This window comes from Pteronotus mesoamericanus, unplaced genomic scaffold (assembly GCF_021234165.1).
Source record: "Pteronotus mesoamericanus isolate MK-2021 breed Mesoamerican mustached bat unplaced genomic scaffold, CSHL_Meso_final contig_24, whole genome shotgun sequence".
NCBI lineage: Eukaryota > Metazoa > Chordata > Mammalia > Chiroptera > Mormoopidae > Pteronotus > Pteronotus mesoamericanus.
Genome location: NW_026555100.1, coordinates 5,424,935 through 5,439,326, shown reverse-complemented (window position 1 = coordinate 5,439,326; position 14,392 = coordinate 5,424,935). Strand labels below are relative to the sequence as shown.

The 14,392-nt window shown below is 48.7% G+C and overlaps 1 protein-coding gene across 24 annotated transcripts in view; it reads right to left on the bottom strand.

Annotated features, from left to right (window-relative positions):
* The window catches only part of CAMK2G (calcium/calmodulin dependent protein kinase II gamma), a 55,315-nt gene that overhangs the window by 10,339 nt on the left and 30,584 nt on the right, over positions 1–14,392 (bottom strand). For 4 of the 24 annotated variants that reach the window (XM_054572565.1, XM_054572574.1, XM_054572578.1 and 1 more), the window contains exons 13-14: positions 10,343–10,386; positions 724–792 (exon numbers count right to left, since the gene is read on the bottom strand). In XM_054572565.1, the coding sequence (XP_054428540.1) occupies positions 724–792; positions 10,343–10,386 (113 nt within the window). Of the gene's footprint in view, positions 1–723; positions 793–2,882; positions 2,916–9,839; positions 9,918–10,342; positions 10,387–12,389; positions 12,453–14,392 lie in introns of all 24 variants that reach the window. The other 20 variants (XM_054572556.1, XM_054572562.1, XM_054572559.1 and 17 more) reach the window with 11 other exon arrangements.

Here is a 14,392-nt window from a genome sequence, read left to right as displayed (position 1 = left end):
AATTGCCTGCTTTACCCACCTTCTGCCTTCCCCAGAGTTCCTGAACATCACCATGTCAAGCAGCATGAGGGTCCATGGGAAGGAGAAGGAATAGCAGGCACAATTGCCCCTCAGTCTTTCCTTGCCATCCCCCTGCTAACTCTAGTTAGCCATCACTAAGCAGAGGGAGTTCTGAGAGCACACAGTGCCCCTTGGATGAGCCCAGAGAAAACTCAAGACAGCACGGGCAGCGTGGGCTCTCCAGAAACCCAGGGATCAGCACCATTCACAGGTGGGGAAACCCAGCCCTCTTTCCTGTTCATGGCTTTGCAAAGGAGAGGCTGAGGCAGATTTTATAAGGAGGCCTCCAAGAGCTGATGTACAGGTCCCAAGAAAGCTCCTACCCTCTTCTTCTATAAGCAGCTCACCTTCCCAGAGCCCAGAGCAGACCCACTTGGGGGCCCAGCCTGGGGCTGGGAGGTTTAGCTGAGAGCCCTGATCACTCTCCCCCCACAGCAGCAAAAGGAGCAGGAGTAGCAGTTCTGCCGTGCAGGAAAGAGCATGGCCAAGTGGGACAATGAGAAGAGGAAGGGGCCTACTCGCAGTATGCACGGCAGCCTGCTCTAGAGAGATCGAGAAAGGAAAAGGGCCAAAGAGGCCCTGGGAGGGAAGGCAAGAAGAGGAAGCAGGAAAGAGCGGGAGGCAGCCAGGGGCAGGGGCGGAGAAGCCGTAGTCAGGAGGTACCATGGCCGTCTGCAAGGGCGCGGGCTCTTGGGCTGGGCTTACGAGACTGTTTTTGTTGTTGCTCTGTGGCTGAGACAAGAAAACAGATCCGTTTAGTTCCTCTAGAGTCACCACAGCCCCTCAGGTCCAACTCCCAGACCTCCCTTGCCCCCTGGCCTGGCCTAGAGGAGCTGGGGCTGAGGTGACCTCCATAACTCTATGTGAATGGGAGCAATGGCTGGAGAGATGACTGAAGGAGGGGAGTATTTGGAGGAGTCCAGAGACCTGGCTCTGGAAGTATCCTCAAGGTGGGACCAGCCCAAAGACTTGTTTTAAAGCATCTCTCCAGAAATCTCTGCTTATGCCTGATGCCATGTCACCGCACAACCATACCTCACCCAAAGCAATTCAGGATCTTCTCATTTTACAAGGGGAAAAGGAAGGTGGTTTATAAGAAAGCAGAACAAGACTCAGAAACTCTGGGTCTCCTATCTGTGGGCAGTTTCCTGCTGCCCTTTTAACCTGCCCCTTGCATTTCCTTCCCTTAAAACACCAGCTTAAAGCCTGAAAAGAAGAGGAACAAGGAGAGAAAGAAAACCTGGTCCAGGAGATAGTGTCCAGAGAGGAAAGGGGTGGAATTTGGCTTTGATTACAAAATACATCTATTGACGCCAGGGAGCAGAGACGGGACTGTGCTGTTGGCCTTCCTGCCTGATAGCTCTTGGATTTGGTCAGCGGGCAGCAAGGGCAGAGCTCCAAGGAGGGGCAGGTGAATCCAGGTGGGGCTGTGGCTGCAGTCCCAGAACCTAGCCCCCAGGAAAGTGTAGGCTGATCTTCAGGCCAACATTGCAACAGCAGACCACCAGAATGCCTCCTTGTCTTTCAAAATGTCACACCGAGTCACACAGCAAGGGCGGCTGGGGGAGGATGGCAAGGAAGGAAGGAGGCCAATCCCTAGGGCAGGGAGTCGTATCAATGCTCCCTGCCTCATCCAATGGGAGGCCCAGTGGAGCCGATGGCCACCAAGAAGCAGCCTGGAGCCTGTGAGTTCTTCAACAGGCACAGGGACAAATGCATGGCTACTGTCCCTGTGCAGGGCACAACTGAGGACGCACACAGGCAGGAAGATATCCAGACTGTTTTTGTTTTCTAGCTTGCAGGCCTCTTTTACAGCCTCTTGGACCACACCTGAAGGCATCCACCTTTAGCTCACTGAGGCATCCCCAAACCTGGGGCTAGGCATGGAACCGCAAACCAGGAACCGCGTGCTATAAGACTCCACTACACTCTGCAGGCTGGAGAAGAGGGGTTCCAGGAATAGTCAGAACATGGATCTGAACTCACATGAGCTCTGCTCTCTTCCATCCCTCCGGGAAGAAGCAGAGCCCTCCCAGCTCAGCTGCTGACACTGACCTCCTGCGTGGGGCTGATTGCATCAGGTCGTCTCGCCTGCCAAGCCCAGCTGAGACAAAGACTCTGGCATGGTGCAAGGACTCCAGGGTGTTTGTAAAACCTGCCATATCTGTAGAGGGTTGAGATGTCACCCAGGTTGCCCCACCTCTAGCTTTAATGGACAGTTTCTTAATAATTCAGGCTGCCTGTTCCTCTTGGTGCCCTGTGTCCCATGAGAAAGAAGATGCATTCCCTGTTGTCTTTCAACTATTCCCCCTGAGGGCTGGGTGGGAAGGATAAACACTGGGCACTGCTAATGGGCACTTGCACGAGGGAAAAAGGCCAGGGAAGCAAGGTTCAGAGCCATGAGCCTCCAACCAGCTCCCCTGCCCACACACAAGATGCCCACTGGCTGCCAGACTATAGAAAGTGGCTGTCTGTGCCCAGGATGCAGGGCCTCTCCTCTTGAGCAACCATGAGGGTCTCTCCCTGTGCTTGTCACCTGGCCCCGAGTCCCTGCCAGCTTCATTTCCTGCCCTGGGCTGCTGGAGGAGTCCAAGCTCTGCAGCAGGGGGTGCCATACCACACATTCCATTGCCCACTTTTTAGGCCACTGGGGGACCTTGAGCAATGGCCCCTGCCTGGCAGGAAAGCCACACCTGCCCACACAGCACAGACATGCAGTGAGGATGAGTGAAGCACACGCACATGGCAGAATGGGTCTGCGTGGCTGGCAGGCGGGCACAGGCAGCATGGAATGGGCGGATGGGTGGGCAGGCAAGGCTCACCATTAGGTGCACGCTGGAACTCGACTTCCTTTTCTGGACACACCATAGCAAAAGGGAAAGAGAACGGGAAAGAGGAGGTAAGAAGAGAAGCACAGACGCTGCAGGTTAGTGCACCAGCGTAGGCTCTGTTTCACGAGAAAAGAGCGGAAAGAGACCTGGAGTCCAGCATCCCAAGGATTAAAACAGCACCTAGACCGCCAGGCACGCAAGGGCCTCCAGACCCTGGGAGAGGAATTCCTTTGCTGTCAGGTTCACAAGCACAGACTTAGTATATTCTGACACGTCTCAGCCTTGCTCATAGAAAGCTTCTTGAGGAGACTAAGTCACAAGTCTGGGTAAGTAACATTTACTGTAAATGTACAGGTTTGGGACCTATAAAGTTAGTTCACCTATAAGGTTAATTATTTGCTCTTATTACTAAGCCTGCCTGAAATTCGGGTGAGCAGCTACCAGGTAAATTAGTAAAAGATACTGTAGGCCATCTTCAGATTAATAACATTAGACTTCTAAACCTCAACTTTTTTTGCTGCCCCCCTAAACTGCTTTCTGGATAAGAATGTCGAGCTTTTGAAAGTTGTCTAACAAACAAATTTGGGCATCCCTTTCTTTATCGGTATGGCCACCGTCATTTATAAGATTTCAACATTTTATTGCATTTTGCAATTAGTGGGAAATGGAAAAACAGGAGTGCTGGTGATTAAAAGTACACTGATCACAAAGACACAGAGAGGTAAACCACGGGGAATGCTGAGAGCAGCGATTTCTCAACTTCAACCAGATGCTCATGGACTTTATGTTCAGATGTAAAAAATAAAAAAGCATAAAAATAAAGGCTGTGTGGAACAGTGAAAGTACATTTCAGAAGACTGTGTCTGAAAGGTGAAAAGTAATTAAGAATTTTATAATTAGCTTTCTGGGAGACAGAAGTCCCCTTGGACCATGCCTGTCTGCTGTTTGCCTATTGCATGTTCATTTAACAATAACCAAAAAAGAACTTATTAACGACTGTTCCAGGCACAGTTAACATGTCAGATAAACGTTCCTGCCCTCAAGAAGCAGACACTCGGTTTTTTGTCGTCGAAATGTCTTTAACTGAAATGTTTTCCTTCGTAGTTCCGACTAGCTGGGCACCCCGCTGCACCCCTGCTGACTGTCATCTATGGTGTCATAAGGGTGGCGGCCACCAACATGCAGTCCACAGACTGGGCAGTCCCCAGGATCTCTCTAATGGTTCCAGAGAGTTCCGTAGCTAAAGGTTGGTGCTGCATCTGTCGAGCAACTGACAATCCCATCAAAATGATAGTTCTACTGTGCTTAATATTTTTTGCTTCTTTCTGTCTCGTGGTGGTTGAGGAGTCTGATGATCAGGGCAGAGGCAGAAGGCACTACCTCAGTCTGGGCCTGTCTGTTCTGAACGGTCAGTTTCACTGTAATCCTCAGACGCTTCCAATTACTGGTACATCTCTTTGGCGATGCCACCACCAGCGTTTTTTGGAGATAGACTCAAGGGGCCAATCTTGGGGGTCAGGGCAGACGTGGCACCGCCTTCCCCACAAGTGCCCCTCAGGTATACAACTTTGACTTCATTGGGGGTGAACTTTGGTGGCATAGCGGCGGCGCCTGGTCCAGGATGAACCTGGATTTGGGGTAACCGAAGGAAGGCGCACCTAAGCCTCCTCCAAGCCGAAAACCGTAAGACTGTAAAACCCTTCAATTACACTGGATATCCTGACACTCGACTTCAGAAGACATTTTTGGGAATGCATTACATTAAAAAAAGAGGACTATAAGTATTTAAAAGAATAGTCCACAATTTAGAATTAGATCTAAATACTTTTTTTAAAAAGCCTAAATATAATTAATATAAAAGGACTCTTTTGCATTAGCCTTTTATATATACCCAAATACTGGTATTTGAGATTTTTACTTTCAAAATCATCCTTCAAAAAGGAGTTGCCTTACATCCACACCTATCTCTTCCCTTTATCCAACTAGAATGCTAACACTTTGAAGAGAGGTGGTCCATGTCTTACTTATCTTTGTAATCTCTGTGGTGCCTAGCAGAATGCCTTAGAGTTAGCATACGATCAATAAACTCAGTTGAACTGGGTTTGCTGACTGGTTTTCCCCCAGGCAAAAGCAGAGCACAGGTTTCTAACTTGCCCAGAATCAGATCAGTGAAACTCTGCAGGGGCACAAACCAGGCCCAGTCTTGGTTCCACTGATTTTCAAGGGTTTGTCCACACAGGTGAGAGCAGGTTGCTTTTACCTGGACCTTGCGTTAGGGAGAGCACTTTCAGTTTTTCTGCTTTACTTAAAGAGGACTAAGTTCCCAACTTCCTCCTAGCTGGTTCCCTTTTCCCTAAACTGTCCTGCAAGAAAACCTGAGATAAGCCTTTTTAACTCAAGGGTTAGTTTCAATAGGTGAGCACACTTCTTTAAATTCCTCTCTGTCCTTTACGGGTTTTGCCCTTAGCCATGCACAGTGGGTTCCTTCTCAAACAGCACACTGCAGCACTATTTAAATACCAGATTATTTCTAAAGACCCATATCTCACTTATACTTAAAAATTAAATATTTATTTAAAATTTTAAACCACAAAAGGGTTCAAACCTCCTCTCCATACTAAAACCCCTCAAGTCTTATTCTAAGAAGTGGCTTTTACCCTTCCATAGACCCTGAGTCACTGGCATCCACATTCAAAGTAACCAACTAGAACTTGAGGTCTCCAAGTTCAAGACCGCAAAGGTGACTCCCTGCTCAAATTGATGCATCTTGTGAAAGCTTCTGGACCGTGGGAAGGAAACCACTCTATGGACCTTAGGCAGCCGGCACTGGGGAAGGAGAAGCCTGGCAAAGAGGGGTAAAAAGATCCAAGATGCTGACAGCTCAGGATCTGAGCAACTCACAGGCCTCACTCATAACTTACCTCCTCAACTTTCAGGAGGGCCCAGAAAAGTCAAACCTCACACATCTTACTTTTTGTCCAACCATGTCATTAAACGCCATATACGTGTACCTGATTATAAAGGTACTGCAGCCACATTACAAGCAATTTGGAAAAGAGAAAAGAGGGGAAAACAAATACCCATAACCTTATCACTCTTGCTAGTCCTTTTTCTTATACAACTAAAAAAATCATTATAAGCTATATACAAGTTTATGCTTTATTTTTAAAATATATTTATTGATTTTTACAGAGAGAGGGGAAGAGGGGTGAAAGGGAGAAAGAAAGGTGGAGAGTGGGGGGATGCCTGAGAGAGAGAGAAAGAGAGAGAGAGAGACATCAATCTGTCCCACTTATTTATGCATTCACTGGTTGCTCCTTGTATGTGTCCTGATAGGGGACTGAACTCACAACTTTGGTGTATTGGGACAATGCTCCAACCAAGCTACTTGGTCACTGCTTTACTTTTAAAATAAATAGTATTTTGATTTTTACTGATTTTTAAAATAATGCACTATTTAGGTGAAAAATGTATAAAACACAGAAAAATGTATAAAAGTTTCCCCAGTTCCCATCACCCAGTGAAGTTATTATTAATACTCCAGTGGGTTTCCTTCCAGTTAGTTTTTATCCATATATTATATACTGAATATAACCTATAAACATACTGTTTTTTAACACAAAATTTAGGTATTAGAGTATGTACTGCTTTATACCCCACTTAACAATTTCTGTCATTATATGATCACGACAATAACTTTGTAATGGCCTATTAAGGCTTCCCCATTCTTTTTTAGTCATTATCTGACTGGCTTTTGAGACCATCCCCAGCATTTTCACAGTTATAAATAATGTCATGTTAAACATCTTTCTGCTTTCAGTGTTTCCGTATTTTGATTATATCTTTAGGATAAACTCCCAGAAGTAGAATTAAAGGGTAAAAAAGGCAGGAACACTTTTATGGTTTTTAATACACAGGTTGCTTCACCAAAGGTCATTCCAATTTATCATTAACTAAGAGTAAAAAACAGCACTTTGTTTCAACTTGCATTTCTCCAACACTAGTGAGGCTAGACATCCATATATGTGAACCAGTTCTACTTTCTCTTTTTCAGATTGTCAGTTCACCTCCTTTGAACATCATCTGTTGGGTTGTAGTGGGGATTCTTATTTATTATAAGAGAAAGCTCTTTTGTATAAAAATAATATTAACTCCTCCAACCAGCCAGCTGTTATTTTTTTCCCCAACCTGTCTGTTGCTGGCCTTTTAATTTTGGTTGGTCATTGTCTTCTTAAACACTTGCATCTTAGCCTCTGGTCCCACCACTATATTCTAAGTCTTCTCTAGAATCAAACTCATTTACTGAGCACATCAGGTCAGACACTGACTGGGCTGGGTTCCCCACATATGTTTTCATTTAAAGCAAGTGAATGATTCTGTTCACTTAGCCCTCAATCCTTCTGTGTTCCTGGAAGGACCAACATTGTTGCACACCTCTGTTCTTCTCCCACCTCTTTGTTCTTTCTGTGTTTCCTCTGTTGATTCTTCTTCTTTTCCAGCTCCTTAATAACAAATAACGCCCCAATTTTGCCTTTATTGAACCCTTAATCCTTCATGTGCTTTGGAGTCATAAGGGAAAGGAGAGTACTCTTAAAATTCACATTCTACCTCCCAAACAGGGCTTCCTGAATCTGATCTCTAGGTTAGACCCTGGAATCTGTATATCTTTAATTAGCTCCTTCGGCCAACCTTACATGGCTGCACCTGACAGCCATCCTTGGGGCCAGCATCTAGAAAGTTCTGCTAGAAATGTGTCCTTTAACGGCTCTTTCATTCGCCCTCTCACCACCGTCTCTGCTGTCACTGCTTTATTTCAGGTCTGTCTGTGCGCAATCGCTCTTTGCTTCAGCCACACAGAAGGTACTAAAGTTCCCAGAATCATCATGCTATTCAAATTTATGTATCTCTACACACGTGTCCCTCTGTCTAAAATATTCTTCCTCCTCCTCTTTCCTCCTTAACCTGGCAAAATCCGATTAATCCTTCAAACTCAGTTCATGGGCCTTCTACCTCAGGAAAATGTCCAGTTCTGGCTCTGATGCTGGTCTCTCTGCACCCCGAGCACCTTCCCTGTGCCTGCCTCCTCACAGACCTTCCAGGGCGCACCAGAACTGATGGCCTCCCTGTCTCTCTCCCACTGTGAACACTTATAAGGTGGACTATGTCATTGCCTTCCCAACCCCTGAGGCACAGGATTGGCTGAGTAAGTGGACTCTGGTGATTCGCTCATGCCAGACCCCATTTGCCCCTCCTCCCTGGGCTACACCAGGTATTTCCCAGCACCTTTAAAGGCCTTTCCACCCAGATCTCCACCTGTCTCTCAATCTCAGTTTGGTCAATACAAAACTCTCCCCTGCAAGCCGGGCATTCCTTCACGACGACTTCCAGTTCTAGCAGAGGCACCACTAGTTCTTTCAACATTCGAGAACTTCGATATTATCATTGATGGATCCTTTTAAAATCCCCCTTCCTTTGACACACCTCTAATCAGAGCTAATGCCTAATCAGAGCCTAGCATTTTATTCGTGGGTACAGCTAGACTCATAACTCACAGGCAACACCTATTCTGATTGGTTGGTGCCTGTGCTCTTCTGGTGGTTATTTTGAATATATACTATCCCTTTCTATTTATAATCACCTTTCCTTCACCCTGCACCCAGACTACAACAAATGCTAATTGATACCACCGCATCCAGTTTCTATACTCTTCTATTTGCCCTTTCAGAAACACCACTCTTGCCATAGCTTCCCCGCCTAGTGGCCTTTAGCGTTTCCTGTGGTCTAACATACAGACCTCCAATTCCTCTGCCCAACCAGACCAATCCAGCTGTGCTTTTGACATCCCTCTGCCACACCCCCCGTCTTCCAGTTGGGCAGGAAGCATCAATATGGATAACAGAACCATAAAATTACTTTTTGTTGTTCTTACATTATAGAATACGTTCTCATTGTAAAGAAAACAGGTGCGTACAAAGAAAACAAAAGGCATGTTTCCCTACCCTGTCCTCACCTCCAATCCCATTCCCTAGAAGTAACTGACTTGGTTCAAGTCTTCCTACATCCTTAAGCTTTCTCTAATGAGCTTTTTCCCAGAAGCTTCATGAACTGAACCAGCTCACGTAGGGTCCAGCACCACATACCATTCAGTGCTTAGTTGATTCCAGGTGTGTCCATTTTCCTCTATAATTAACTTTGTAACTTTCTAATGCTAGATTAAAGCATCACCTCTCCCTAAAGCATCACCTCCTATACCTCTGTGTGCCCTAGAACTGAGTGCAGCACTGGGAAGGATAGGTACTTATTCAATACTTTGTAAAGGTTGATTGACTGTAGGTTCTTCCCCAAAGAGAAATATGCAAAATCTCTCTTCAGCTAAACCTATCATCTTTTCTATGTTGGCTCCACTCATCTAGCTCATGGTCCTGTAACTTGGAGGGGTGGGGGGCTGCCAGTCAATCCCAGCTCCATGTCAACAGGCGTGCGCAGAGCCCACGCTCCCCTCCTTGAGACAGAAGTACACAGAAGCTGATATGCAAAGAATGACAGAAAGAGGAATGGGTCGGGGAGAAGGAAATGGGGCACACATATACACCTCAGCTGGGGACATAAGATCCCGGGAAAAGACCCAACTTAAACTTTTGCTGGAATTTAAAGGTTTGGGTAATTTCACAGTTTGAAATTCTTCACCATGGCATAAACTGGTAGGCTTCAATAGCGTGAACTCCTATCCAAGGCCCTAGTCCCAAGACCCTTTCTGTCCCTGAAGCATCTATAGAATGCCTTGGGCCCTGTGAGGACCCCCCAGCCACCTGTCCTCTGTCTTGGCCAAGCAACCCCTCACTAGGGTTTCCTCCTGGTCCCCACAGGCTCCTATTCCCTCCTCTTTCCCTGATCCCACAAAGCTCCCTTACCGAATGGGGACAGATTGTGATACGCCATGTCCCTCACCTGTTTCTGAGGGGCGTGTGCCTCGAGAGAGTTTAAGACTCTTTCACTTAGTGGTACCTGAGCTGGGTTCTGGAAGTGCTTCAAGATAAAGAGAGACCAAAAGGATAATGAGTCAATCAGACAAACTTTGCTTTCATTTGATAAAACGGGTTTGTATTTTAAAAAGAGAAAAAAATTAACCAAACGACTAAAAAACCCAGAGAGTCAGCCCTGGGAATGAGGCACCTGTCTGGAAATCAAGCTCAGGATTTAGCTCTAGTGAACTATAATTTGGGTCACTTTCCCTGAGCCTTTCCGATCAGCAAGGGTCAGGAGAAACACATCTCCTGTCTGCCCTCTCAGGCCAGTGGAACCTGCCGTTCAGAACACAAAGATGTCTGGTTTAAAGCAGGAAAGTAAAGATAGGAAGGTTCCCAAGGAAAGGGGGAACAAGGTGCCAAGAATTCCCAAAAATGTCTATAGGAGAGAGGCCAGACTCAGGTTAAAAGGGTGGAGACACCTACCTTGACGCCGCCATCTGACTTCTTGTTCAATAAGCTTTTGGCAGCTGTGAAAACAAAGAAGAAAATCAAGTCTCTTACATTGTACCCTTTCTTCAACCTGACATCTGGCAGCTGGATCCACAAGAGACTGCTGTGTCTGAAAACGGGGCCACGGAGTCTCCTGAGACCCCTGAAAGCAACACCCTGCCTGGTAGCCCCAAAGCATGAAGGACCTCTCAAGCAGCATCAGACCCTCAGGGTGGCACCCAAGGATCTCCTCTGCTGTGGAAGAGGGCTCAGCAGAAATAGGGACACACTATGCTTAGGAGAAGAAACCACATTCAGTACCGGAGCTTCCTGGGCCATTGGGAGCTCTGCCCCCGAAAGCTTTCACCCAGGCCTAGAAGCACAGTGCCAGGGTGAAAGGTGAGGGCTCCGTCCCCAGGTGTCATGGAGATTCTCAGGATGGCCAAGCTGGAAGGATGCAAGACATCTCCTGAGTGTTCTCAAGAGCCAAGAGTGTCACAGTTCACGAAGGAGACCATACGTAAGGACAGACAGACACAGACACAGAGACCAGGACCACCTACAGGAGGGTTTTGCCAGGGGATGAAGCCTTGACTGGGCAGGTCCTCACCAGGTTTGCCGGGCCTGTCTGCCACCCTTTCCTCAGAGTCCACTCTCTGAACCCACTGAGCAGGACTGGGCAGAACAAAAAGGTATTAAATAGAATCTAGCCAGCACAGGGTGACTGATGCTCAAGGCTGATGAGCTCTGTGCGGGAAGGCTGGTAGCAGAAAGTGAACGGGAGAGTCTGGGAGGCACAAGGATATGGAATCAGCCCAACTGTCTGATCCACTGGACTTCGCTGGGTTTGCATCTTAGTTCTACCACTTGCTGGCTGTGTGACCTTGAGTGAGTTACTTAACGTCTCTGAACCTCTGTTTTGTTGTTTTTAATCTACAAAATGGGATAAAACAGGGCCTGGGTCACGGGACAGTGATGGGGACCCAATGGAATCATGCATGAAAGCACTAAGCAGAGTGCTTGGCACGTAGCAAGTACTCATTGTTAACTGCTGTTACTATTGCTGCTGCCAATCTTGCCTTCAGGTCGTCATTCAGACCCAAGCTGGGTCCCATCTCTCTACACGGTGAATAGGGGTCCTTCCTCCACAAGAATTCTGAATGCTCCCCCGCAAAATGGCCTTTGGTCCTACTTTCAGTCATGCTAGGATGTTTGGAGTTATGTTTTTTACGTATTTACTACTATGCCTGACCACCTACTGTGTTAAGTGCTTTATGTACATCAGAGGTCTTAACTCCAAGTGCCCATCAGAATCACTGGGGGAACTTAAAGAAAAAAAATGCTTACGCCTATGCCATGCTCTAGGGATTCTGATTTTACTTGTCTGCGGTGGAGTCTCAGCATCAGGATTTTTTACACACTGTCTTGTATAGGCAGCGTGAGAGCCTTCAACGTACATGATCATAGTCATCACCATGATATTTTATTAGCCCCACTGGAGAGGTAAGAAAACTAAGGCTGGGAGAGCTGATGTGGCTTGGTCAGGGTGTGGCAGGGCTAGGATCCAAACCCAGGGACACGGTCTCCACAGCTTCTGCACTCTATAGCCTTCCGGAGGGAAGGCCTGAAATACCAGACTTCACAATTTTGAGGGGTGTGGCTTCCTCTGTGGGGTCTCCAACAGTGCTGTTGAAGTCTAGTCCTAGCACACCCAGGGATGTGGCTGGGCCCACCTTCAGCCGCAGCCTCACGGAGGCCGGGCTCTCAGGCCATCTGGAGGAAAGCCTCCTGCTGCCCAGCTCCATGTCCCCAGGCTATTGCCTCCTGAGAGTTGGCAAGCGCCCAGCATGCATGGCTGGTTAGGGGGCTCTGAAACACCAATGCGCTCGCAGATGCCAAGTTAGGTGGTCCATCCGGCATGCCCATCTCAGCCCGCAAGCATGGGACTCGCCTCCCTGGTGAGTGGGCCTGGCATGCTGGCCCTCCTGGTGGGGTGGCAGGGAGCCGAGGCAGGCGGTCAGGGAGGACTCATGCCACGTACCTTGCCCGGCCAAGCCGGCGGCGCTCGCGGCAGGCGAGGCGGGGGCGGAGCTCTGCCTGCCAACTGAGGGGATACAATCTCTCAGTGCACAGAGCTGCCGCAAAGCCACGGGGGCCAGTCAGCAGCGAGCATGCCCCAGCGCGAGGCGCAGGAACCCGCTGGCCGCCCAGCAGGGTCCGGGCGGCGTGGCCAAGCCAGCCGAGCTGGAGGAGCGAAGGCGCTGGGGGCAGGCTGAGGAACAGGTGCAGCCAGCCCTGCAGCAGTCTGGGGACCTGAGAGGACTGGGCTCAGATGGGGCGGAGGGGATGCCATGGCTCAGTTTGGTGGAAATGGCTCAGCACCTGTCCTGTGACCACCTCAGGTGAGGGTCTACAGGGAAAAGCCTGAATTGGTGAAAGGCAGTGTCCTTTCCGAGGTAGTCCAGCCCTAGCGTAAGGCTAAGAGGAAACAGCCGCGCTTTCCAACCTTCCTCCCTAGGGGGCCTAAGTGAGGACATTTTCAGAGCCCAGGGCCGAGGGCAGCCCTTTCCTCTGGCCACTTTCCAAACAATAGAGAGACTGGCCCTCAGGGCCCAGGAAGGGACCATGGCCCATGAGCAGCCAAATTCACGGATGTTCCATGTCCGCCGATTCCTCAGAGACAGGTTGCTTTCCCTCTTTCAGGCAAAGAGCCACTATTTCTCAAGCGTTCCAAGGGTAAAGATGCCCAAGAAACAAGGCCCCAGAAAAAAAAAACAAAGGTTGCTGAAGCAATACATTCTAGAAGCCCTGATTTCACTATCAGCCAACCTGCTAGGTTTCCGGGCTGAGCTACAGCCCTGTCTGGGATCAATTCAGCAAACAGCCCAGCTTGTTTCTAAAGAAACACACAGGTGACCTTCCTTCTGGATTATATCTGTCCACACCTCCTTCTGCAGAAGCTTCTGGAGACAGACTCTGTCCTCACCTGTCCCAGAGTCAGGGCAGAACAGGTCATCCTGGAGTGCTGGCAGTATTTGTTTTGTTTTGTTGTTGTTGTTTTTTTTTTTTTTTTTTGGTCTCCTCTGACCCAGAGCAAAGTGAATGCAAAGGCCAGATGAGGTCTGGGCAGCAAGGACAGAAGGCTCTTCAGGGATTAGTGCCGATTTCTATCAGAGAGACTGATTTCCTGAAACGGATGGGGTTAGGGTTGATGCAGAGGCCTGAGGCCATGGGATGGGGCACATGCTATCGATTTCCCAGTAGCCTGTCTTCACATTTCTTCCACTCAGAGAGAGAACAGGTCACCATTCTAGGATTAGCACAGAATGCCCTTGAGCGTCCTAAAGAAAGGCTTGTAAACCAAGGAAGTAGCAGCGGCAATTAGAAGACAAGAAGCACGATGTGGGATTCCAGCTCCATCCCTGTTAGAGGCAGCCAGCTGTGCCCTCCTGCTCCCCTTCGTGACAGGTGAACCCAGGACCGTGGACTTGCCCTCATGGGTACCCGCAACACAAGAATGAGCCCCAAACCAGGGCCAAGGGGATGGCCTGTGGTGCGACACCCCCCTGGCTCCCTCTGCAGTCCTGCCCCGCCAGAGCCCCTGGGCTCTCACTTGGGCTCAGGAGGTCCCGTGTCCCCTCACCCACGGCTTCCTCAGAGCCAGGGCTTTAGGTTACCAGAACCAACACAGACGAGCCCATTGGGACTGAAGCTCGAGGGAACAACCCCCCCCAGAGTGGCTGTTCCCCGAGCCTCCCACACAAGCCCCTCTCCATGGCAGTGCAGAAGGAAAGCGAAGGAGTTAGGCTTGTTATGAGAATGACAGAAGCGGGTCTTGAACCAAAACAGTGGGGCTGGGGGTCAGGGGATGGAGGACCGAGGAAAAAGGAAAGCAGAGAAGAGAACTGTCTTCAGTTAGTACTGACATTAATCTTTTTCTCACAGAAAAGCCACTGTGCTTCCCAATTGAGGGCAAACAATGCTGGGGTGGGGATGGGGGCCGGGTGGGGAGGAGGTGGAGTGTCTTGCATCTTAAAAAGAAAT